The sequence below is a fragment of the Oncorhynchus kisutch genome, unplaced genomic scaffold, assembly GCF_002021735.2.
Source record: "Oncorhynchus kisutch isolate 150728-3 unplaced genomic scaffold, Okis_V2 scaffold2433, whole genome shotgun sequence".
Taxonomy (NCBI): Eukaryota; Metazoa; Chordata; class Actinopteri; order Salmoniformes; family Salmonidae; genus Oncorhynchus; species Oncorhynchus kisutch.
In genome coordinates this window covers 1,151-27,300 of record NW_022264378.1, presented here as the reverse complement: position 1 = coordinate 27,300, position 26,150 = coordinate 1,151, and the positions used below count along the sequence as shown (strand labels likewise).

The 26,150-nt window shown below is 42.9% G+C and overlaps 2 protein-coding genes across 3 annotated transcripts; one reads left to right on the top strand and one right to left on the bottom strand.

Annotated features, from left to right (window-relative positions):
* Positions 1-939: 939 nt before the first annotated feature.
* Positions 940-8,648, top strand: LOC109876813 (protein FAM13A-like). Of its 2 annotated transcripts, XM_031819659.1 has the most exons (9): positions 940-1,224; positions 1,843-1,987; positions 2,348-2,635; positions 2,735-2,818; positions 3,823-3,918; positions 5,121-5,204; positions 5,923-6,125; positions 6,441-6,542; positions 6,712-8,648. In XM_031819659.1, the coding sequence occupies exons 1-9, from the start codon at positions 1,046-1,048 to the stop codon at positions 6,833-6,835; spliced, it is 1,305 nt and encodes a 434-aa protein (XP_031675519.1). In that variant the 5' UTR covers positions 940-1,045; the 3' UTR covers positions 6,836-8,648. The 2 variants fall into 2 exon arrangements, with proteins under 2 accessions (XP_031675519.1, XP_031675520.1); XM_031819660.1 differs by lacking the exon at positions 5,121-5,204 and having other exon boundaries at positions 941-1,224.
* A 4,244-nt stretch (positions 8,649-12,892) lies between these two features.
* On the bottom strand, positions 12,893-25,605 carry LOC116370022 (probable E3 ubiquitin-protein ligase HERC3; the record flags this gene model as incomplete). Its single annotated transcript, XM_031819658.1, has 6 exons — positions 12,893-14,833; positions 15,235-15,337; positions 16,336-16,519; positions 20,091-20,173; positions 20,412-20,478; positions 25,362-25,605. Coding segments are annotated over 6 exons (890 nt in total), but the record flags the coding sequence as incomplete, so codon positions are not given.
* Positions 25,606-26,150: the final 545 nt, after the last annotated feature.

Below are 26,150 nucleotides of genomic sequence, written 5' to 3'. Positions count from 1 at the left end.
ATTATCCCAACCAGAGGCATCAAAGAGCAGTCCAATTTATTTATAGCTTGTGATTGGGATTGTCAGAGACATCTGCATGGTTATTTTCACCACAGTGTAATTATTGGCGAGTCGGAGTGGACTCTGGCTGGGGCTGAACTGAGGCCAGGGGCTGGGGAAACCAGCCTGAAAAACAGACGAATGGGTCTGTAAGCCATTAGTTAGTGGTGAGAGTTTTAGTGAACAGCTTCATCATGCAATGCCGCAGTGACCTTTAGGGCGTTCAGATGCGGGTGCCAAGAAGGTGTTGCCGAGGTGACGAGCGACCGCCATGTTTAGACTTAAAGTGGGGGTTGATTCATTTGGATCCAATCAGTTGGAGTCCCACTGCTTACTGCTTGCCTCATCCCTTGAGACGACAATCAGATAGGCAAGCCGTTATTTTGCTGTGTTCTACTTAGACTACACTTTGTCTATGTTTAGTGGTGTTTGCAGTTCAGATGTTGCAGCCAAGCAGGGCCCATGTTGAGCTCTAGCTGTGTTTGAGCGAGAGATAAGCCAGTGTTTGTCGACTGCTGGTAGAGCCTGCCAAGTTCCACAGGTCACTCCCTCATCCCTGCCCATGGTGATGTGTGTGCAGTGCAGTTTTTTGTCACTTTCCTTTAAAAAAAATTGCATCACCTTTTGGATTACAAAGCCTTGGGATATCAATATGTGCAGTGTGTTTTGGAGCGGTCCATGGTAGTCTAACCCACTTTTAGTGTGTGTGTGTTTTCATGGAGGTTCTGACATTATCCAACTTTAATTTCAATTTTTAACCTTTATTTAACTAGGCAAGTCAGTTAAGAACAAATTCTTATTTTCAACGACAGCCTAAGAACAGTGGGTTAACTGCCTTGTTCAGGGGCAGAACGACAGATTTTTACCTCGTCAGCTCGGGGATTTGATCTTGCGACCTTTCGGTTACTAGTCCAACGCTTTAACCACCTGTCGCCCCTAACCTGTGTTATTTTCGGTGTGTTCCACAGAGCCAGTCCCGGCCTACTCGTCGTGGCAACGGGAGAGCATGGACAGCGAGGAGGCGTGCATTTCACCCCAAGTGGGGGGCCGCCTGATTCGCCAGCTGATTGAAGAGGACAGCGACCCCATGCTGTCCCCCCGTTTCCACGCCTATGGTCATTGTCAGCAGTACATAGATGACACCGAGGTGCCACCCTCGCCGCCCAATACACACTCCTTTGCCAGGTGAGGAACCAACATGGATTTACAGTACTGTTGACTTTGGGGACGAGTAGTGTGTGTGTGTGTAGGTTTGTTTGTGTGACTGTTTTTGTGTGTTTATGAATTATTATCGGTGTGACCATTTTTTGTAAACAAACTCAGGTCGTTGGTCAGTATTAGACAGCTACTGGTATGTAGTTACAATATCTAAGGAAAACCTAGTACTTACTAGTATAAAAAATGGCATTTTACAAGTCGAGTTAGCTATGAACGTTACAGCAGTAAAATGTAATTATAATTTAGTCACAACTATACTGCGGTATATGTATAGCGCCTTTATCTGCTTTATCACTTGCAGTGCAAACACTCGTCTGGACAATTCGCAATCAAAAGTTGCAATTGTAAACTCAACATCTAAGACGAAGAGAATTATAGTAGACAGCGGTTTTATTTGCAAGATATGGGAGTCACATGTGTGATTAGATGTGTGTTCATGCATGTGTTTTTTATTTATTTTTTACAATGGGTGGCCATCAGATTGTGTGGTTTTAGAGGGAAGGCGTGTGCATACGTCCAACGTGACTCTGTGTCCATAGCAACAGGCAGTCCTTCTATTTCTATGGCTGTGTCTCTATCCTGCAGTCGGAGGAGGAGTTCCTCTCTGGGCTCCTGCGGTGACGACGACCAGCAAGAGCTGACCTCAGCCCAGCTCTCCAAGAAGATCCACGGTCTCAAGAGGAAGATCCACAAGTACGAGGAGAAGTTTGAGGAGGAGCGCAAATACAGGGTAAATAGTGGCCCCTCTGTAGCTGAAACATTGGACAGCAAGGAAAAATGAGTGAGCCACTTTCTGATTGATTTCTAAAGTAGCTACAGTATATCAGAGAAAGCAGGGCAGCACAACAAGCTTATTAGGAGATCTAGCAAGGCATCCAAAGAAATGCACAGAAATATAAAATTATTATAAAATAAGACACGACTGGCTTCCTTCAAAGTAAACACTATTAGAGAGTTCATAATGAGACTCAGCTGATGGGAGGGGTGTCAGGAATGGGGTCAACTGATAAAGTCAAGATGTTGTGGGAAGACGTCAAAATACCCACTGCTGCTGTTTGTGGATGAATAGAAATCATGTTGTTGTTTACAGCCCTCACACAGTGACAAGGCTGACAACCCAGAGGTCCTGAAGTGGATGAATGAACTGGCCAAGCTCCGCAAAGACCTGAAAGAGCACAAGCTCCACAAGTCTGAGGAGGACCTCCCTCCGCTGACCCGCCAGCGCAGCAACACCCTGCCCAAGAGCTTTGGCTCCCAGCTGGAGAAGAAGCCCCAACAGGAGAAGGCACCCAAGCCCCCGGTAGAGAACACCCTGGAGGGCGTCCAGAACAAGCTGCAGGAGAAGAGGGACGAGGTGGGGCGGCCCGAGGACGTCAAGGTGAGATAGGAGCCGCCTATCCGCTGAACCACTGTTAATAGCTAAATGCTAATGGTTAACGGCTAAAGGCTAACTAACAGTGTCTTCCTCCTCTGATAGGATATGACCCGGGAGCAGATTGGCGCTGAGAAGGTGGCCTTGCAGAAGGCTCTCCTGTACTACGAAGGCATCCATGGTAGACCAGTGAGTGTCTTGTCCACTGTCCCTTTTCTGCCCCCCCCCCCCCCCCCAAAAAAAAACTATTTCATAGAGCCTTCTAGATAGCCCACCCATCTGCCTGAACAGTAACTGATAGCTAAAAAAAATCTAACAAATGCATTAAATCAGTCTCTGTCCAGTGGAAAACCTGACCTAGATCACAACTGAAGAGTGAATAATGTCTTGAACCAAGCTGTTTGTGTGTGTGTGTGTAGAGTGCAGAATGTGTGCACACAGATGTGTACTTTGAACTATGCAATCTTTTCATGCAATCTAGATACAAAGTTGGCTGCATTTACACAGGCAGCCATTTTCTGATATTCTTTCCACTAATTGGTCTTCTGACCAATTTACATAGGATCTTTTCACAGCAGACCTTTTTCAGAGCTGATCTGGTTGGTCAAAAGATCGATTCATGAAACAAATATTAGAATATGTCTGCTGGTATAAATGCAGCCATAGAGACCCAGATACAACAATACATTGAAATGATGTATGAAATACCAATGAAAACATGACCTTCTGCACTGCAATATATCGTTATTGGCAGACCAAACGTCTTTAGACAGATGTGACGAGTATTGTTGTCTCAGCGACGACAATGGCTGAAGGACGAGAAGCCAGCTAACGTCTTAATTTACCTGTAAAGGAATCGACATGGAATCCCTTTTTGATTGGACTAATTGCAAGGGCTAATCCTTGTTAAGGTTGTTTATCAGAAAGTGGAAAGGTGTCCTTTCTGACACCAATAGCCTTCCCTGTGTGACTTTCTATCCTAGTTTATGGCCAGTTGTCCTCTGAGGTACTAAAAAAAACATTGGATTTGAATTGATGGGGATGGAATCTATGTTACCTTGCATGTTGTTGTGTGTCAGCCCTAGCTAGCAGAGTGCTATTGTAGCACCACAGGGGAGTGCTAATGCTAGCTAACTAGCGGTGTGCTATTGCTAACAATGTGCCTTTCCCTTTTCTCTCTGCCTCTTCTCTAGGTTACCAAGACTGAGAGACAGATCATGAAGCCCCTGTACGACAGATACCGCCTGGTCAAACAGATCCTCTGCAGAGCTTCCACCATCCCCGTCATTGTAAGTATAGCTAGCTCTCTTTGCTCTCTCCCTTCATTTTCTCCACAGCAGAGTTGTTCCTGGGTTTCTCTTTGAGGAGCTGGTGGTAAAGGTCACCACGTAGCTTTGGCTGAAGATCAAGCTCCTTTACGTGGGAACTAAATCCTAACAACGCTAATGTTAGCATTAGGCTAGCATTAGCGTCAGTGTCCATAGGCGGGACTGTATGTAGTGGCTAGCCGTAGCGCTAGGTTAGCCTCAAGGCCAATGCCCTAAACCTAAACTCGGTTTAAGTGGCTCAGTGGATCCACAGGTTCTTAACAGAGCTCAAAGGTGACGAGTTGGGGCCACAGCAACTCAGTTGGCCACAGGGAACTACGAACACATACGCACGCACACCACAGCTGTGCAGACTCTCCCTCTAGACTAGAAAGATGGGTATGGAGGGGCAGAAAACACTGTTCAAGAGTTCAGATTCTCATCAGATATAGGGATTCGCTGAGGCTGGATTCAAACCAGAAGGGGATAAAAAAATATATATATATATATATATAATCTCACAATAACCTCTAACCACCAATACATTAAAGATTATTAGAATATATTTTTCCATTGTAATACATTTAGTCTCCATATGGTTTATGTAACGGGTATACAAGAGAACATTTGACTGTTTTGTCCCAGTTTTCCCTTTTAATTTCTTGTGTAAACACGTTGATTACGCAATATCTAATCTGTGTTATGAACCTAATGTACTGTACAGAACACACTTTATATAATAGATTTAATCCTCATTATATAAATTGGAGACCTAGCAAACGTTTATGTACTGTACATGGTGGCATATAGGGTTATGTCAACTGCTGAATTCCTTGTGGTAAAGAGCTGACTCGTGATACTCTTGTCTGTTTGATCTAAGAACCTGTTACACGGCCTGCCTTTCAGAGGTTTAAAATCACACGAGAGCCTAGTGCTATGTTTTCACTGAAGAAGCCTATTATGGTCGTGACAAGGTCCCACAAACAAGAGCAGGTCATTCTGATCCTAGTACTTGGTGCAGGTTACAAAAGAAGCATGGTAGTGTTCAGCAGAAAATCCTACAGTGACAAACCTGATCCGGGATCAGTTTGTAGTGGATGCTATTCAGTTTCTTTATGTGCTCTGTAGTCAGAGCTGAACTGGGGTCAGTTCTCGAGTGGTAACCCCTCCTTGTTAACTCTTAGGCCTCCCCCTCCAGCAAACGCAGAGGTCCTGTACTTCAGCCCATTATCGAGGGCGAAGCCGCACTCTTCTTTGACGACATCAAGGTGAAGACACACTGCTGCTCGTGCTCGACTAATCAGTGATCAGAACACAACTCCCTCCCCCTCACACCCTCCAATCCCCTACTCCCTCACCTCTCAACCAAACCTGATTGCAGCCTGTGGATTGGGTGGCCACCCATAGCACTCGTGGGGGGGCGGTTTTGATTCAATATCAACTTGGTTTTTGATGCTTAGATTGCTGCTTCATGACTTGTTAGATTGATTGCTTTGGGATCAACTTGATAGTGTGTGAGAAGGACTAACAAGGCGACTTACCTGTGCATGGTGTGTGTCAATGTGTGTGTACACCAAAAATAAATCAGATGATCAAATAATCCAATCAAGCAAAAATAGGGAGATCGTCAAATCAACTCGGGTCTTGAGATGCTCATCACGTCTGTGCTGCAATTTGTGGATGTGTTAGAATAGTTCTGATTGAGACAATCTAAAATAAATTCAAAGTGGAAAAATTAACAATAGACATGTATTAACCTCATCAAACTGGCCTGTGCCTGAAAAATGACTGAATAAATATTTCTTTGTGCTCTGATTCCAGTAACATTAAATTAACAATACTTGATTCTCTTGCATTAACATAGCTCTTGACCCTGGGGGTCCCTTGACAGCCCCATGGCACTACGATCAGTTCACCCCAGCATCACTCACCATTTCCCCCTTAACCTTCCACTGACCTCCCCCATCGCTGGTTTTGTGCCCATAGGAGGAGGAGGATGGCTCTGAGGATGACTCTGAGTCCAACAACAAGCCCCAGATCACAGGGACAGTGCGTCCAGACTTCAGTATGCTGGGCTTCCTGGACCAGCTGGAGGAGGAGACGGACGGCTTCATCTCGCCCGTCGACGAGCTCTCGCCCTCCAAGAACACCACCGACATGCGTCTGTCCAACCTGCATTCGGCCACCATGTAAGCACCCAAGCCGGCCCTGACCTCTTCTTAAATATAATTGACCTATATCTAAAGCATCTGGATGGGTGAATAACCCCGGACATTGTAGTTTAGATTGTAGAATTAAAGTACTGCAATCATTAGTAGTCTCGTGTTATTGTTGATGTCTTATCTATTCAAGTTAGCTGTGGTATTTCATGTGTTTAGAAGAACGTTCACTTCTTAAACAACTAAGATTGAAACAACCTGAAGGACTTTAAAAGCCTCTTAGAGTCAAGACAACCTTTGAGGTTCAGATGCCTAAAGCGGTGTTTGTCTCTCCCCCACACACAGGCCGGAACTAGTGGAGCAGCTACAAGAGGCCCGGGAGGAGAAAAAGAGAATCCGCAAGAACCTAAGAGAGTTTGAAGATCAATTCTTCAGGCAAAACGGCAGGTAAGATGACGTTTCCGGTTTTGTTTCGTGTCATAGTCGGACTAAATGTAAACAATTAGATGATGCGAGGTGATGTTCTGTCCTTCATCTTTGGTTGCACAGCCATTTTGACCGTCGTCCATTCAGCTAATGTTTGTATTTTGCTTCCTCCCACTGGCTGTTGCCATAGAAACGTGCAGAAGGAAGACCGCTCCCCTTTGGCGGTAGAGTATAACGAATACAAGCACATCAAAGCCAAGCTTAGGCTGATAGAGGTTCTCATCAGCAAAGGAGATGCCTCGAAGTTCACCTAAAGAAAAGAAAACATCAAAGACTGACAGAGGAATGAATGAGGCTCAGTCTCAATAAGAGATGAACCACACCAGCCCATGGAAAGGAAAACATACACCTCATCATCCCTCACAATATGTTTATTTTTTTCTTGTGCCATAGACTCATTTGGCTTCAGGAGATGCCAACATGTTGCCCCCTGATTAATCCCAACTGTAGAAGGGAAACGGTATGGCTTAGTTACTGACCTGAGAGGTGTTGGAACTGACATGTAGGTGCTGCCCCGGAGGCTACTCCAGCTTGCCTGTTGTTTCCCTCGTATAGAAGAAGAACCCCGGAACTCAAAATGTCGGGCATCTTTGAATGACTACTAACCTAACGTAGCAGGCCTTAAAAGACGCCTGAGTAGAGTCCCCACATCGGTTTTTCAGGGGAAGTGGAGGAAAATACTGTATCCCTGAACCAGAAACATCCTAATTTTCCTGACCCCGCAGAGAGTGGACCAAAACCAACCTTTTTTCAAAGGAAGATTTTTTATTTTTTATTTTTGGTGCATCTTGATATTGATTGATACCAAGAACTACCCTACATCAAATAGTCATCACTAATTTAAAGGATACATTTACAAAGAGTGTTGTATTGATTTAATTTATTTTTCTTCCTTTGAATGTTTATATAGACTCATATAGTTCATATAGACTTTTATATTGGATTCAAAAAAAGTCTTAATGTGGAGTGTAACATTAGATTTGGGATTATGTACTTTAAGGTATTGCCATTTTGAGAAACAAGATTTTGTAATCAGAAAAATTTAATGAGGGGATTGTGTATTTTTGTAAGGGAGACAGACAGTTACAATCTGCATGCAAACAACCAATCAGACAGCCAGTCTATCAGAGTTCAGCCAATGGATGGATTTTTAAAATGTAACTCATGATTGGTGCCATATGCCACATTCGCGTGTAAATCGGAACTAGGAAACTCTGACATTTTCGACTTGCAAACTAGTTGAACGCTGCACATGTATAAATACAACCAGTTAGCAAGTCAAACATTTCCGACTTTCCTAGTTCCGACTAGCACGTGAACGTGGCAATAATCTCGATGTTAACCTAGGACAAACACACTTGTCATCATCAATGCTTATATTTGTTTGTTTCCAGAAATTGTGTGTATTTTTAGCATACTATGAGGAGCGTTAATTTGTTTAAACTGAGAACTAGAATGCAAAACAAATAGTCTATGATGTGTTATTATGATCCAAAGAAAATGACTCAGATTGCATACCAAAATAGTGTAGTGGATCAATGTATACAATTTAATTTAATTATTGTGATCATGGTCATCAGTCACTTATGAATTTGACTGCTTGTATATTATTTTGCATTTGTCTGTTTTCTTTTCCTATTCACTTTGTGTGAAAATAAGCTATCCTGTCTTGAAATCAGTGGTATATTTTTGCTCAAACTTTTCAACACCGACAAGGGCCATTTTGTGTGGAACATCCATCCTTAAAGAAAAGTCCCAATAACTATCAAAATAGCTGCCAATCCCCAACGCAGAGCCTTCAATACTCAATCAAGGCATGCTGCTTTCTTTTTTTATGTCGGTATTTTCATAGCCTATTTGTTCCTTGTAAATATGGATCCAGATCTATGTTTACATTGCTAAGTGAGGAGGTACATCTTTCCTTTTTCTCCAAAATGGATCATTTTAATAGTGTGACTTTCGTTTTTATTGAATGTAAAACACTGGTGGACATAATGAATTATGGGTGTGTACATTTTAGTACATAAATTGTATATATAATATAAAACCAAACATATTTTTACTGAGTTTGTTGGCGTTGGGTTTTCATTGGTGTGTTTGTGTGGTACTGAATTGGTGTGGTGAATGTCAACACGTTTTTTTTTAATATATTTTATTTTTTATTTTTTATTATTATTATTATTATGTTTTCTTCTTGGGCCTCTATAACTATATCTATTGTTTTTATTTTTGTTGTTGTTGTGTGATTTGGATTAATCCCCTCTACCACACGGAACCCCACTAATCTACTGACGGAACGCAAGAGGTAGCTAACAACAGACCTCCATCCTATGCTAGCTTGCTACCGATGCCCTGGCTAGCTGTCTAAATCACCAACCAACCTCTCCACTCACCGGACCCTTTTGATCACTCGACTAAGCATGCCTCTCCTTAATGTCAATATGTCTTGTCCATTTCTGTTCTGGTTAGTGTTTATTGGCTTATTTCACTGTAGAGCCTCTAGTCCTGCTCACTATACCTTATCCAACCTATTAGTTCCACCACCCACACATGCAATGACATCTCCTGGTTTCAACGATGTTTCTAGAGACAATATCTCTCTCTTCATCACTCAATACCTAGGTTTACCTCCACTGTATTCACATCCTACCATACATTTGTCTGTACATTATACCTTGATGCTATTTTATCGCCCCCAGAAACCTCCTTTTACTCTATGTTCCAGACGTTCTAGACGACCAATTCTCATAGCTTTTAGCCGTACCCTTATTCTACTCCTCCTATGTTCCTCTGGCGATGTAGAGGTGAATCCAGGCCCTGCAGTGCCTAGCTCCACTCCTATTCCCCAGGCGCTCTCTTTTGACGACTTCTGTAACCGTAATAGCCTTGGTTTCATGCATGTTAACATTAGAAGCCTCCTCCCTAAGTTTGTTCTATTCACTGCTTTAGCACACTCTGCCAACCCGGATGTTCTAGCTGTGTCTGAATCCTGGCTTAGGAAGACCACCAAAAACTCAGACATTTTAATTCCAAACTACAACATTTTCAGACAAGATAGAACTGCCAAAGGGGGCGGTGTTGCAATCTACTGCAAAGATAGCCTGCAGAGTTCTGTCCTACTATCCAGGTCTGTACCCAAACAATTTGAACTTCTACTTTTAAAAATCCACCTCTCTAAAAACAAGTCTCTCACCGTTGCCGCCTGCTATAGACCACCCTCTGCCCCCAGCTGTGCTCTGGACACCATATGTGAACTGATTGCCCCCCATCTATCTTCAGAGTTCGTGCTGCTAGGCGACCTAAACTGGAACATGCTTAACACCCCAGCCATCCTACAATCTAAACTTGATGCCCTCAATCTCACACAAATTATCAATGAACCTACCAGGTACCTCCCCAAAACCTTAAACACGGGCACCCTCATAGATATCATCCTAACCAACTTCCCCTCTAAATACACCTCTGCTGTCTTCAACCAAGATCTCAGCGATCACTGCCTCATTGCCTGCATCCGTAATGGGTCAGCGGTCAAACGACCGCCACTCATCACTGTAAAACGCTCCCTGAAACACTTCTGCGAGCAGGCCTTTCTAATCGACCTGGCCGGGGTATCCTGGAAGGATATTGATCTCATCCCGTCAGTAGAGGATGCCTGGATATTTTTTAAAAATGCCTTCCTAACCATCCTAAATAAACATGCCCCATTCAAGAAATTTAGAACCAGGAACAGATATAGCCCTTGGTTCTCCCCAGACCTGACTGCCCTTAACCAACACAAAAACATCCTATGGCGTTCTGCATTAGCATCGAACAGCCCCCGTGATATGCAGCTGTTCAGGGAAGCTAGAAATCATTATACACAGGCAGTTAGAAAAGCCAAGGCTAGCTTTTTCAAGCAGAAATTTGCTTCCTGCAACACTAACTCAAAAAAGTTCTGGGACACTAAAGTCCATGGAGAATAAGAACACCTCCTCCCAGCTGCCCACTGCACTGAAGATAGGAAACACTGTCACCACTGATAAATCCACCATAATTGAGAATTTCAATAAGCATTTTTCTACGGCTGGCCATGCTTTCCACCTGGCTACTCCTACCCCGGACAACAGCACTGCACCCCCAACAGCAACTCGCCCAAGCCTTCCCCATTTCTCCTTCTCCCAAATCCATTCAGCTGATGTTCTGAAAGAGCTGCAAAATCTGGACCCCTACAAATCAGCCGGGCTAGACAATCTGGACCCTTTCTTTCTAAAATTATCTGCCGAAATTGTTGCCACCCCTATTACTAGCCTGTTCAACCTCTCTTTCGTGTCGTCTGAGATTCCCAAAGATTGGAAAGCAGCTGCGGTCATCCCCCTCTTCAAAGGGGGGGACACTCTTGACCCAAACTGCTACAGACCTATATCTATCCTACCGTGCCTTTCTAAGATCTTCGAAAGCCAAGTCAACAAACAGATTACCGACCATTTCGAATCTCACCATACCTTCTCTGCTATGCAATCTGGTTTCAGAGCTGGTCATGGGTGCACCTCAGCCACGCTCAAGGTCCTAAACGATATCTTAACCGCCATCGATAAGAAACATTACTGTGCAGCCGTATTCATTGATCTGGCCAAGGCTTTCGACTCTGTCAATCACCATATCCTCATCGGCAGACTCGACAGCCTTGGTTTCTCAAATGATTGCCTCGCCTGGTTCACCAACTACTTCTCTGATAGAGTTCAGTGTGTCAAATCGGAGGGTCTGCTGTCCGGACCTCTGGCAGTCTCTATGGGGGTGCCACAGGGTTCAATTCTTGGACCGACTCTCTTCTCTGTATACATCAATGAGGTCGCTCTTGCTGCTGGTGAGTCCCTGATCCACCTCTACGCAGACGACACCATTCTGTATACTTCCGGCCCTTCTCTGGACACTGTGTTAACAACCCTCCAGGCAAGCTTCAATGCCATACAACTCTCCTTCCGTGGCCTCCAATTGCTCTTGAATGCAAGTAAAACTAAATGCATGCTCTTCAACCGATCGCTGCCTGCACCTACCCGCCTGTCCAACATCACTACTCTGGACGGCTCTGACTTAGAATACGTGGACAACTACAAATACTTAGGTGTCTGGTTAGATTGTAAACTCTCCTTCCAGACCCATATCAAACATCTCCAATCCAAAGTTAAATCTAGAATTGGCTTCCTATTTCGCAACAAAGCATCCTTCACTCATGCTGCCAAACATACCCTTGTAAAACTGACCATCCTACCAATCCTCGACTTTGGCGATGTCATTTACAAAATAGCCTCCAATACCCTACTCAACAAATTGGATGCAGTCTATCACAGTGCAATCCGTTTTATCACCAAAGCCCCATATACTACCCACCATTGCGACCTGTACGCTCTCGTTGGCTGGCCCTCGCTTCATACTCGTCGCCAAACCCACTGGCTCCATGTCATCTACAAGACCCTGCTAGGTAAAGTCCCCCCTTATCTCAGCTCGCTGGTCACCATAGCATCTCCCACCTGTAGCACACGCTCCAGCAGGTATATCTCTCTAGTCACCCCCAAAACCAATTCTTTCTTTGGCCGCCTCTCCTTCCAGTTCTCTGCTGCCAATGACTGGAACGAACTACAAAAATCTCTGAAACTGGAAACACTTATCTCCCTCACTAGCTTTAAGCACCAACTGTCAGAGCAGCTCACAGATTACTGCACCTGTACATAGCCCACCTATAATTTAGCCCAAACAACTACCTCTTTCCCAACTGTATTTAATTGTAATTTATTTATTTATTTTGCTCCTTTGCACCCCATTATTTTTTTATTTCTACTTTGCACATTCTTCCATTGCAAAACTACCATTCCAGTATTTTACTTGCTATATTGTATTTACTTTGCCATCTTGGCCTTTTTTGCCTTTACCTCCCTTCTCACCTCATTTGCTCACATTGTATATAGACTTGTTTATACTGCATTATTGACTGTATGTTTGTTTTTACTCCATGTGTAACTCTGTGTCGTTTTATCTGTCGAACTGCTTTGCTTTATCTTGGCCAGGTCGCAATTGTAAATGAGAACTTGTTCTCAACTTGCCTACCTGGTTAAATAAAGGTAAAATAAAATAAATAAATAAATAAACACTACAAGAACACAATGTCATACATGTAAAGAACATGGCAATTTCATTCATATTGGTTGAACTCTACAACAAAATGAATTTCTTTACACAAAGTCCCCCTATATGCACCGCTCATTTATCCACAAGCAAATCCTTATTCCCAGACCAACCTATCAAATAGCTTCTTGATTTAAAACACAACTACAGGACAAGCTGGAATTACGTTTTATTTGTTCAGGGAAAAAATGTCATCCATTTAGAAGGTACAAAATTAAATATGATAAACTTAACAATCCAGTTATAGATCCACTAATAAGCCCTTATTTGCAAACATTGACCCCATGATTTGGAATTGTCACCATTACCGTGGTGAAATAAGAATAATAAGGAATGAATAGGCTTTTCCCCTAGCCTGGTTGCTGATCGGTTTGTTGTCTTGCCAACAGCTTTAGTCAGCAAAACAGCACAAATGGATTAAGGACCAGGCTATAATAGAACACACGGAGCCTCCCTCAGGTATTGCCCTAGCTCAGCTTTGAATAAACGAAAGGTCACTATGACGTGTTTATTATGTCATTGTCTACACTGAGGGTGACTAGTTATAAATCAAAATAAGAATTATTCCCCTTGGGCAAATTTGTGGCTATTGATGTATTAAAACAAAAGACAAACAAGGAGACCAGTCGTCCCTATAGATAACGTTTGTCTTAACCCCAGTTAGAGTGGAGAAGGACGTGGCTTAAGAGAAATGGTAGACAATACAATACCTCCATTGGCTGAGACGTTCGGTAATAGGACTGAATAGGCAGAATGCACAGAAAGTTATTTTTATCAGTTGCATATCAACACACGATCCAAATACACTTGAGAGAATAGTCATTGAAGTAACGGCCGGGAAACGATGCAGAGATGTTCAGAGTGCAGCGTCCCCTGACCTTCATACAAACGTCATTACATTACTGAGCTGTTCGTTATTGCTAATAACATGACCCAATATAATCTGTTCCTTAAACCTAATCAATGACCCAAGACTAATTCTGCAGGTCAAATCAACCAATCCTAATGTCTTTGGTCCGAATGCTGTGTCATCACAGAAGGAACCGGTGGGAACCATGAACAGATCATCTGTAAATCAACCTATTATCCGCCAGGCCACAAATGTGAACTCATTCTGACATTGAGATGATTTATTCCTGATCTGGGGTTACAGGGATCAAAGAAATGTGGATTAGCTGTATTTTGTTTAATGTAACAATGAGTCTTTTTAGCGTTTCCTCTCGACAACATGCACACAGACATTTTAACATCCATTTAAAAAAAAGACACTTCACCAATACTACTGTAATAAAATCACTCCAACGGCATCGCAATCAAAGAAATATTGATAAATGTAAGATTGAGGACATGTAAGTAACTCCAGTCGTTCAGTTAGTCTTTTTAATGTAGAAATAGACTGGTATTGTGGGTATGACATTAGAATGTCATGTATTTATTGGGCTTGAGTATGGAACTGTCTGCCTGCTGTTCACTCATGTATTAATCTGGTATCATCTGTCCTCAAACTGACCCAAGAACAGCAGTAAAAGACCAGATCCCAGGTAAAGGGCTTCAATGTTCACCTCTGACATGTATAATTTTTCAAATCCCAAAAAACTATTCAATTCAATAAATTATCTTAAAGCAACAAAAAAGCTGGTTTAATTAAAACTGTTCAAGTTATGTACATCAATCTGCATAGAAGACAATTATAACTCAAAATATATCATCTCTTACGGTAAACTGTATAGGGAAAGTGCTATGGAAAAGCAGCCCCCTTCCCACCACCCATCAGTCCATCCAGCCACCCCCATTCACAGGGCGTTGTTATTAAAGTACATTAGCATTAGCAGCCATGCTAATTATCCCCTGGTCCTCCAGGCCTCTAGGGGGAGCCACTGGGTCTCACACCAGGCTGAAGCCCTCATACTGCTCCACGGCCTGGGTCAGACGGCGGTGTAGGGTCTCTTTGGTCTGGTAGCGGGGCATGTCCAGCAGGTTGTAGCAGGTGTGGGCCACGGGCAGATAGTGCTCCTCGGCCGACGTGGACTGGATGGAGATGCGGAGGCTCTCCATGCCATGGATGGGGATGCGGTCGCTGCCCGTCAGGAATACTGGGAAAGAGGGGACAGTAAAGGGGAGGGCTAGTGTTAGCATTAGGTATAGTATTATAGTTGAGAGAGGGAGAGATAGCATTAGATGTACAGTATGAGAGGCTGAGAGTACTAATACACAAGCAGCTTTGTTTCCTTGTAGCGTTAGAAATAGATAACATTGAGCTTGAGTCACTGGCTAAGTCCCAACACTAGTAAGTGCCTATTTAGACCTTGAGTAAAACTACAGATTGTCATTGTGATAGTTTAACGAGGTGTTGGCTGAGGGCTCTACTCAATATTTACATAAGAACCGAGGGCTCTCTTATGGGGTTACAGGGATCAAATTAATACTTACATAAGAACCGAGGGCTCTCGCATTAATACTTACAAATGAACCGAGGGCTCTACCTACTACTTACATAAGAACCGCTTCTTCTTTTCCAGAGGGAACTCATGGAATACCTCCCAAAACATCCTCACAGTCGGATGAGTGGCTGAATACTCTCCTTTGTAAACCGCATTCTGTAGTAGAAAAGCCAAAACAACATAATATGGTTCTATTATATTAGGGACAGTTATGTAACTGAAGTTGGCCAACTGCTATGATTTGTATAAAGCATTCTACTTGGTCACTATCATTAAGTGTTATTCAGAGTTAGAACATGATTCCTTCATATGTGACAGCCTGTGGAATTCCTCAGAGCTGTGTGTGTGTGTGTGGTGCAGACCCTTTACCTAGCCTAATCTAACCCCAGCATTCAAACTTCATACACATTTCCCACATTCTGAGCAGTGCTGTGAAAACACCCTGCTTATGCCAGAGTCCCCATGATGTTGTCAATATCCTGCACACGACACTCCCAGTAAACACAGATCACAGACCCCTGACAATCATCTGAAGACATCAACACGCTAAAAACAAAACGAATCCAGGAGAAGCCCAGTGTACATTACTTACGGTGACCTTTTTCACTTCCTCCATTAGCCAATGGCTAATCCCCATGCCCTCCCCGGCTCAGCGAGCCAAACATGTCCCGACACTCGAACTTGACCAGACAGACTTTCGAACTTCCTGGTTTCTGACTGAAGGGTTTTGTCTAATTGGCTATGCCCTCAGGAACTGCCTGGTCAAGGTTCGTTTTAGTGATGGGTCAACAATTAAAACAATTATTTTGATTAGTTTTGACACTGTGCTTTGCAGTATGGCATCAACTGTTTTATTATATTTCACACCCATTTTGATGTTCTCCGGTAACAGTATGTAGTGTCAACACCAGTGTTTTCCGTGGATGTTTGACTCAGTGATCGACTGCCCTGTATTCACTCTTACAATCTCCATCATCTACCATGTAGGGTTAGCTTAGCATTCTCACATTCTCCATCACCCACCATTAGGAATAGCTTAGCATTAGCACTCACATTCTCCATCACCTACCATTAGGGTTAGCTTCGTATGACCTACCATTAGGGTTAGCTTCGTATCACCTACCATTAGCATGAGCGTTAGCTTTAAAGCTCACCTTCTCCATTTCCTCCCAGTTATAGTTGTTGTTTCCCACCACCATGGCCATAAGCTCGGAGGGCTGGAACAGCGACAGGATCTTCCCACCACACACCTTCAGGAACCCAGAGGAGAAGGCCTGGTACAGCTCGCTCACCGAGTCCCTGAACATGTACTTCAGGTAGGCCTCCACAAACTCCTCCCTGACACAGAGAGAGACACAGACCGACAGACATAACACAAAGAATATTGAGTGGCCATACAGTTAACCATCCCAATTTTGGAGATCCAATCAGTAGTCTGGTTGTAGTGAATAGCCAGAGCCAGCCCTAAACTTTGTGGCCTGTATGCAAACACTCTTGGCAGCAAATAGAAACATTTGACATTTTAATAATTTCCTGCAATTCTACACATTTTGCCATGGGGTGGAGAGAAAGTTTTGCAGTTGTGAAACTAATTTCATGCAATTCTACTATTTAACATGGGACGGAGAGAAAATGTTGTAGTTTTAAAGCCAATTTCTGGCACGTATACACATTTTGCGACGGGGTGGTTAGAAACGTTTGCAGTTTCAAAGCGAATTCAGTGATATTCTGCACATTTTGCCATGACTTATGCCATCTTCATATGATTTTTGAGTGAGAGAAATTCCCTGTAACCGTTTTCATTTGTTAATGCTTAAACCCCTGCCTGTCTCATGTTGCTGCACTAATACTACACACACACACACACACGTGATGTGACAAGCCCCTCCACCTACGGCCATGCCACACAGAGGGGTTGTCAGCCCTAAGATGGCCATCATGGTGAAGACTACATGGCCCATAACCCACTGCTCTACAGGTCAGCTGGCCTGAGTGGCCTCCTTATGGTTTAAATGAATGGTTTCCCCACATGGAGAGCAGCAGGAGCTGCTGAAGACTATCCAAGCGCCATAAAACTGTTTAAACAAAGGACTTTCCTTCAGCTTGATGATTGAATAAGTTATACTCTGACACAGCTAGGCCTTTTGATTTAGTTGGTCATTACTCTATTATTTGATTAACAAGTTTGTTATTAAAATTCATCATACAGGGATGATTTCTGTATTTTGAACATTACATATCTTGAAAATGTGATTGCTGACAAGCAAAACATTTTGGGACTATGTCAACAATGAACAAATGCCAAAATATATTTTTGGGGTGAAATTTTCCTTTGAGGCTGCGACTGAACATGTTGTTCCTGTGACTGTCAGTATAGCTTCATTCTCATGGCAGGCCTATCCCCTCAGGAAGGGAATAGGGATTTGTGAGGATAGAGAATATCAGTGAGAGCAGCACTAAGCCTGTGTCTCAAATGGCACCCAATTCCCTATATAGTGCACTACTTCAAAGGAAATAGGTTGCCATTTGTGACACAGACTAGCGGTCTCTCCCTGGAGGAGGTGTCACAGGGGAGGTGTTCTGTGTTCTGGAGACACGCTCTACTGGGCAGATTGGAGACCCGGAGACCCTTGGCCACTGCACCGGCCAATCAAAACAGATTAAAATAGACCATACATAACCCACCACAATAACCATCTATAATTGAGATCCATGGGACTGAGACACCCATCTTGAATTTAGTCACTATTAAGGGGCTGGGTACTGTGCATTATGCAATGTGGATTGGAGCTCTACTCATTAATACTTTCATCCTAGTAATAAACAACCATGACAGTTAAAGGATGGGACTATCCTGATTAATTTCTCTCATTTAGTCAGGAACTTAACTGGTAAAGAACTTTATCTTTAAAACAGCACATGACTGGATAGAGAGTCAACTGTGCCCTTGCACATAGGATGTTTAACACACACACACACATACACACTCTGTCCCTGTGTGAGGTTCCTGTGAGGAGGATAAGATGATGATGGCAGTGTGTGTCAGGCCTGGAGTTCAGCACAGCATGGCCCAGGGAGGATGTGTGAACTCTGTGTAGCAACATGGTTGGCCACCCACCTGATTTCCTGACAGATACTGTAGCAGCCAGCTACAGAGACGTAAGGAGAGCTACAGGGGAATAGGAACGTTGCTCTTCGGCCTACTCTCCCTTTCTTACTAACACACACACACGTGGCTAATATACACTCACACACACTGACACAGTCACACTCAAACAGACACACACACACTCCCCAGCCTCTCCCTCCAGAGATTTAACTGACGAGCCCCACAGCCAGAAATAAAAACACTCAATCTGACAAACGGCAACGAGGAATGGGAGCAGGAAACTTGCCATAGCATCTGTGGGCCAAGCTAACCTCCACTCACAATAAACAAACCTCCCTCTGTGTAATGAAGAGGAAAGGTGACTCAACTCATTGTTTCACAGTTTTTCCTGACCATGTGACCTGTCCAGGAAAACTCTGGGCTGCAGTTATAGTCTATAAGTAGGAAAAACTCCTGGAATTATGCTTTCACTTATTTACATTTTAGTAGACGGTCCTATCCACAGCAACAATTAGGGTTAGGTGCCTTGCTCAAGAGTACATTGAAAGATTTTTCACCTAGTCACCTTTCAGTTACTGGTCCTGTGTTCCTAACCACTAGGCTATCTGCCACTTGAAAATTCTAGATATGCCTGCACTTCAAGTCATAACAGACAGCCTTCAAAACGGCCTTCGTAGTCTGACTCTGTTTTGGCAGGATGAATGGGTTAGTTTTTCGCTTGCTCTCTCTCTCTCTGGGTGGAGGCCCTGAGGATTTGGCCCCACGGCCAAATGGCTAGTCAAAGTATAATGAGGATTTGTGGAGAGATGTGGGCTGCTGTTGTTCTGAACCCAATCCCGGCTGGGGACATCCCCATCTGTTCAACACAAGCTTCCAGCACACCCCCGTACTGTTACCTCAATGGACTCCTCCATAAGCTGCTCTAACTCTGTGTCAGTGACAGAAGGGCCGCCTCAAAATACAGTGAGCTCCAAAAGTATTGGGACAGCGAAACATTTTTGGTTGTTTTGGCTCTGCACTCTGCTACCCCCCGAAAACAATGCTAACCTCCCATGTTATTGTAATGGTGAGAGGTTAGCATATCTTAATATTTGTACGTCTAACTTCTTCACAATTCATTCAGGATTATCCGTAATCATGTTAGCATCCACATTAATGTAGAGAAACATATTCTATTCGTATTTACAATAAAACTGACTGCAATGGCATAATGTATTATTTACCATTAATTTCTATTGGGCAAAACAATCTGATACACAACCAAAACAAACTGCAAATGCATCCAACAAGGTACTAGAGTCGCAATCTTGATATAGTGCTAGGAATATGGGGCCAAATACTTAACTTTTAGCTACTTTAATACAGATAAGTGAACTTGTCCCAATACGTTTGGCCTTTCACCCTGACCTCAACCCTCTCGAATTGGGACACTGACTGCGAGCCAGGCTTAATTGCCTCACCTCGACCTCACGAATGCTCTTGTGGCTGAATGGAAGCAAGTCCCTGCAGCAATGTTCCAACATCTAGTGGAAAGCCTTCCTAGACTTGTTTTACATCAAAGTTGGATCAGCCTGTAGTGTGGTTTTCCACTTTAATTTTGAGTGCGACTCCAAATCCAGACCTCCATGGGTTGATAAATTTGATTTCCATTTATAATTTTTGTGTGATTTTGTTGTCAGCACATTCAACTATGTAAAGAAAAAAGTATTTAATAAGAATATTTCATTCAGTCAGATCTAGGATGTGTTATTTTAGTGTTTTTTGAGCAGTGTATATATATATAAATAAAAGGGACCCCACCTGTTGTTCTTGTCCACAGTGATGCGGTCTCCTCCAGGGATAAGCTCCTTAACCTCCGTCAGACCATAGTACTCTCTGGTGATCTGGGATGGACACAGTGGGAGGTTAGATATCATCCAGTCAGGCAACAAAATATCATCCATTTCTACTGCAGAATCTGATTTGGCATCTGAATGTTGTGAAGATCTTTCTTTACAGTTATCTTTTAAATGGGTAATGACGTAGTGTTTCAGGAGGGAGTGGGTTTATGTTTTGTTTGGGGTTCAGACATCTCCAAGAGTTGGCACAATTCACAACAGGGGGGCCCCTGTGAGGACTTACAGCAAAGTTTAGACAAAATGTCTCCTCAATGTCATCTTCCTCATGGTCCAGGAGCTGTTGTAAACTCCTAGAGAGAAAAAGAGAGACGTATTCACTAACACATGACCGTAGAGAATGTAAGTTCTCTCTCACTATGGTGGGAAAACAAAGAGAGGAGCGCTAGCGAGAGAGAGAGAGTGGGAACGCAAGACAGAGAAATAGAAGACCAATGTCATCCTCATCAAAATTCCTCCCACATAGCTGTGTCTTGAGGTAAAGACTCAGCCAGCACACTTTTCATCACTGACACGGACAGCATCCCTCCCTGGCAGCCTCAGCCATCGCTAAAACCTTTCTCCCTAACCTAGCTGGGGATAACACACTCTCCATTTTAAAGGCCTCTGCCCTCAGTAGCATTTAGTGACATCGCTAACGTCACATTTTAGCGCTTACCCTGGTGGCCAGCTGTGTTCTGTCCCCAAAGCACCTGGATTATCTAGGATAGAACAGAAGAGGGAACAACAAGGCTTCCTGTAGCGCTAGCCTGTTTGAGCGCTAACGCTAGCGGCTAATAATAGGCAGTAATGGAGAATGCCGGCTATGCTAATTCTAACAGCTAATAGACAGTGATGGAGAATGGGGGCTATGCTATGTTAACGCTGGGAGACAACAACAGACCGTGAGTGATGGAGAGTGTGGGAGGAGGACTACGCTAAGCTATGCTTGCTAGGGAGAAGCTAGCCAACCCTAACACAACACAGGAAGTATGCATGGAGTAACAGAGCCAGGGATAGGGTGCCAAGGGGAAAAGAAACTCCTCGTTCTCTCCAGACCCAAAGGGCAGCCAAGTGGGATGTCTCACATTCTGTTGAAGTTGGAGCAAGGATGGGAGTATGCTGCCTTGCTTTGTATGGGCTGTGTATTGGAGTGTTCTTACGGGTTGTGGAGTTGAGTTTTTCTGCACAAAGTACTCTGAACTACAGTAGTCTGTGAAGTAGGTACAGTTGAAGTCAGAAGTTTACATACACCTTAGCCAAATACATTTAAACTCAGTTTTTCACAATTCCTGACATTTAATCCTAGTAAAAATTCCCTGTTTTAGGTCAGTTAGGATCACCACTTTATTTTAAGAATGTGAAATGTCAGAATAGATTTACTTCAGCCTTTATTTCTTTCATCACATTCCCAGTGGGTCAGAAGTTTACATACACTCAATTAGCATTTGGTAGCATTGCCTTTAAATTGTTTAACTTGGGTCAAACATTTTGGGTAGCCTTCCACAAGCTTCCCACAATAAGTTGGGTGAATTTTGGCACATTCCTCCTGACAGAGCTGGTGTAATCGAGTCAGGTTTGTAGGCCTCCTTGCTCACATACACCTTCTCAGTTCTGCCCACAATTATTCTATAGGATTGAGGTCAGGGCTTTGTGATGGCCACTCCAATACCTTGACTTTGTTGTCCTTAAGCCATTTTGCCACATATTTGGAAGTATGCTTTGGGGTCATTGTCCATTTGGAAGACCCATTTGCGACCAAGCTTAAACTTCCTGACTGATGTCTTGAGATGTTGCTTCACTATATCCACATAATTTTCCTGCCTCATGATGTCATCTATTTTGTGAAATTCTGCAACCCCCGTGCTTCAAGGTTGGGATGGTGTTCTTCGGCTTGCAACCGTCCCCCTTTTTCCTCCAAACATAACAATGGTCATTATGGCCAAACAGTTATATTTTTGTTTTATCAGACCAGAGGACATTTCTCCAAAAAGTACGATCTTTGTCCCCATGTGCAGTTGCAAACCGTAGTCTGTCTTTATGGCAGTTTTGGAGCAGTGGCTTCTTTATTGCTGAGCGGCATTTCAGGTTATGTTGATATAGGACTCGTTTTACTGTGGATATAAATACATTTGTACCTGTTTCCTCCAGCATCTTCATAAGATCCTTTGCTGTTGTTCTGGGATTGATTTGCACTTTTCACACCAAAGTACATTCATCTCTTGGAGACAGAACGCGTCTCCTTCCTGAGCGGTATGACGGCTGCATGGTCCCGTGGTGTTTATACTTGCGTACTATTGTTTGTACAGGGTGAACGTGGTACCTTCAGGCGTTTGGAAATTGCTCCCAAGGATGAACCAGCCTTGTGGAGGTCTACAATTTTTTTTCTGATGTCTTGGCTTTTGATTTTCCCATGATATCAAGCAAACAGGCACTGAGTTTTAAGGTAGGCCTTGAAATACATCCACAGATACACCTCCAATTGACTCATTAGCCAATTAGAAGCTTCTAATGCCATGACATATTTTCTGGAAGCTGTTTAAAGGCACAGTCAACTTCGTGTATTTAAACTTCTGACCCACTGGAATTGTGATACAGTGAATTGAAATAATCTGTCAGTAAACAATTGTTGGAAAAATTACTTGCGTCGTGCACAGAGTAGCTGTCCTAACTGACTTGCTAAAACTATAGTTTGTTAACAAGAAATATGTGGAGTTGTTGAAAAACAAGTTTTAATGACTCCAACCTAAGTGTATGTAAACTTCCGACTTCAACTGTATTTGATATCCAGTTATCTTTGGGCTCCCGAGTGGCGCAGCGGTCTAAGGCACTGCATCTCAGTGCTAGAGGATTCAATACAAACACCCTGTTTCGAATCCGGGCTGTATCACAACCAGCCGTGATTGGGAGTCCCATAAAGCGGTGCACAATTGGCCCGGGTAGGCAGTCATTGTAAATAAGAATTAGTTCTTAACTGACTTGCCTAGTTAAATACATTTTTTAAAATCTTATTTCAACTCAGAGTACTAGGAGTACATAGAAATACTAGAGTAAATAAACACCCCAAATGACTAACCAACTGTCATTCATTTCTCTTCCTTCTTCATTTCTTCATCACAACTTAGTTCAAAACCCACTGCTGAGTCGACTCTCTACTGCCTCGGTCTTAAGTGTACCCAAAAGTCAAGCCAAGAAAGCAACACAACCCATGACAAAACAACAAGACACTATTCATCGTCTGGGTTGTTTTGTGGCCCAACACTCCCGGGGGAGCCAACTCCTTAAAGAAAGCTGTCTTTTACTGTGACACGCTCAAGGGCCGATGCACTACCCTAATTGTAGCCCTCGGACTGGTAATATAAGGATAAAAAGCTTCAGCACCAACCTCCGGGCCATCTGCAGACAATTAGACCCTAGTCCAACCGCTGGGTTATGTACAGTGCCTTCAGAAAGTATTCACACCCATAGACTCTTTCCACATTTTTGTGTGTTACAGCCTGAATAAAAATGTATTATATTGAGATTTTGTGTCACTGCCCTATACACAATAACGCCAAAGTAGATTTTTAAAAAATGTTTACAAATTAATACAAAATTAAAAGCTGAAATATCTTGAGTCAACAAGTATCCAACCCATTTGTTATGGCAAGCCTAAATGTGCTTGACAAGTCACATAATAAGTTGCATGGACTCGTGTCCATGCAACTTACTATTATTGCACACTTAGTGTTTAATGTGATTTTTGAATGACTACCTCATCTCTGTACCCCACACATACAAACAATTGTAAGGTTGCTCAGTCAAGCAGTGAATTTCAAACACAGATTCAACCACAAACACCAGAGGTTTTCCAGATTGAAAAAATAAAAAAGATGTTTGAGCATGGTGAAGTTATTAATTGCACTTTGGATGGTGTATTAATACACCCATTCACAACAAAGATACAGGCGTCCTTCCTAACTCAGTTGCAGGAGAGGAAAGAAACGGCACAGGGATTTCACCATGAGGCTAATGGTGACTAAAATAGTTAGAGTTTAATGGCTGTGATAGTTATCTCCTGAGGATGGACCAACCACATTGTAGTTATTCCACAATACTAACCTAAATGACAGAGTGAAAAGGAAGCCAGGGCAGAATACATGCATCCTGTTTGTAAAAAGGCACTAAAGTAATACTGCAAAAAATGTGGCAAAGAAATTAACCTTATGTCTTGTATACAAAGTGCTATGTTTGTGGCAAATCTAACACAACACATCACTGAGTACCACATTTTTAAGCATGGTGGTGGCTGCACCATGTTATGGGTATGCTTGTCATCTGCAAGGACTAGAGAGTTTAGGATATAAAGAAACGGAATAAAGCTAAGCACAGGAAAAATCCTAGAGGAAAACCTGATTCAGTCTGCTTTCCAACAGACACTGGGAGACTAATTCACCTTTCAGCAGGACAATAACCTAAAATACAAGAACAAATATACACTAGAGTTGCTTACCAAGATGATATTGAATGTTCCTGAGTGGCCTAGTCACAGTTTTTACTCATAAATCGGTTTGAAAGTCTATGCCAAGACTTGAAAATGGATGTCTAGTGATGATCAACAACCAACTTGACAGAGCTTGAATTTTTTAAAGAATAATGTGCAAATATTGTGCAATCCATGTGTGCAAAGCTCTTAGACTTACCCAGAAAGACTCACAGCTGTAAATCGCTGACACAGCGATTACAGCAGAGACAAACAATCTCCTCCTGGATCAAGATCCCTGCTGCCTAAATTTGTTTTGTGTATTTGGAAAGAAAGTGTGCACTGCCAGTAATACCATATACCCTAGTATGGTACAGGAATGGTATGAAGATCTGGATGCTGCCCAACCCTAAGCCCAACACTCAATTATTGCCTTCTGAAGAGATGTTGAGTTCACACAACGTGTTCAAATACGGAGGGAAGGGGGAATTTAAAAAATAAACCCAGAATGAAATCTCTCCGCACCCAAGACGAAAATACATTTATACAAACAGCATGGACAATCAATATACCTAATGGCAGTAGAAAGATTGTGTTCAACACTAAGTCGTTTTTAATGAATGAAGAACACTCACTTTCCATGTAGAACTTTTAACAAGATGTGGCTAGGGGGAGTTAGCATGCAAGTCCATCCCAGCCTAGAGGTCTCGTGGCTGGGCTATGAATTCACATTACCTGCCCTCTGTGGGCGACAGCTCCTTGAGGTCCTCCAGAGTGGGTGCTACGCCCAGTAGCTTCTTGTAAAGGACCAGGGGGAAGTGGAGGTCCACCACGGTGCTGTTATAGATGGCCAGCCCACAAATGATCCCTATCAGATTGAACCAGTTGTACTCCACAAAACACTGGGCAGAAACAGAGAGAGACGACACAACAAGGAAGTTAAGTAGAGAGGCAATGCTTTGTTGGGTGCATAGCAAGTCTTAAAAGGCGTCCTCTTCTTGTTGCTCTTTCCTCACTGATCAGAAAATACAGGAGGTGGAAGAAACAAGAGAAGCCTACTGAAATGGTTCATCAGTATTAAGAGAGTAAAAACAAAAGGACTTGAAACTATTGAGATGTACATCTTGTTTTTGATGGAAATGTAGGCTGGCATACCACCAAAGGTCTGTTTTTAAATCCAAACCAAGATTTAATTGTTTTTATTCAACCACTTCATTCAATAATGTTCACCAACTGGGAAATGTATTACTGGGCTACTCAGAATTGTTGTTGATTCATTACGCATGTGTTTCTGATTAAAACTAGTTACATATGAATAATACCTATTATGCCTTCCTAACAAAATATTGTTGATGAACCCTACAAACCTATTGAGGCCATTCAGCTTCATTTTGTTGTTATAGACCGTTTGAGTTCCTCCTTCAAATCACTACTGTCAATTGCGAGTGTCAAAGGGTTTTGACATTCATTAATATTCCCACGACCCAGGGTGCTATTTTGTATACGTGAGTGAACGTTCCCGAT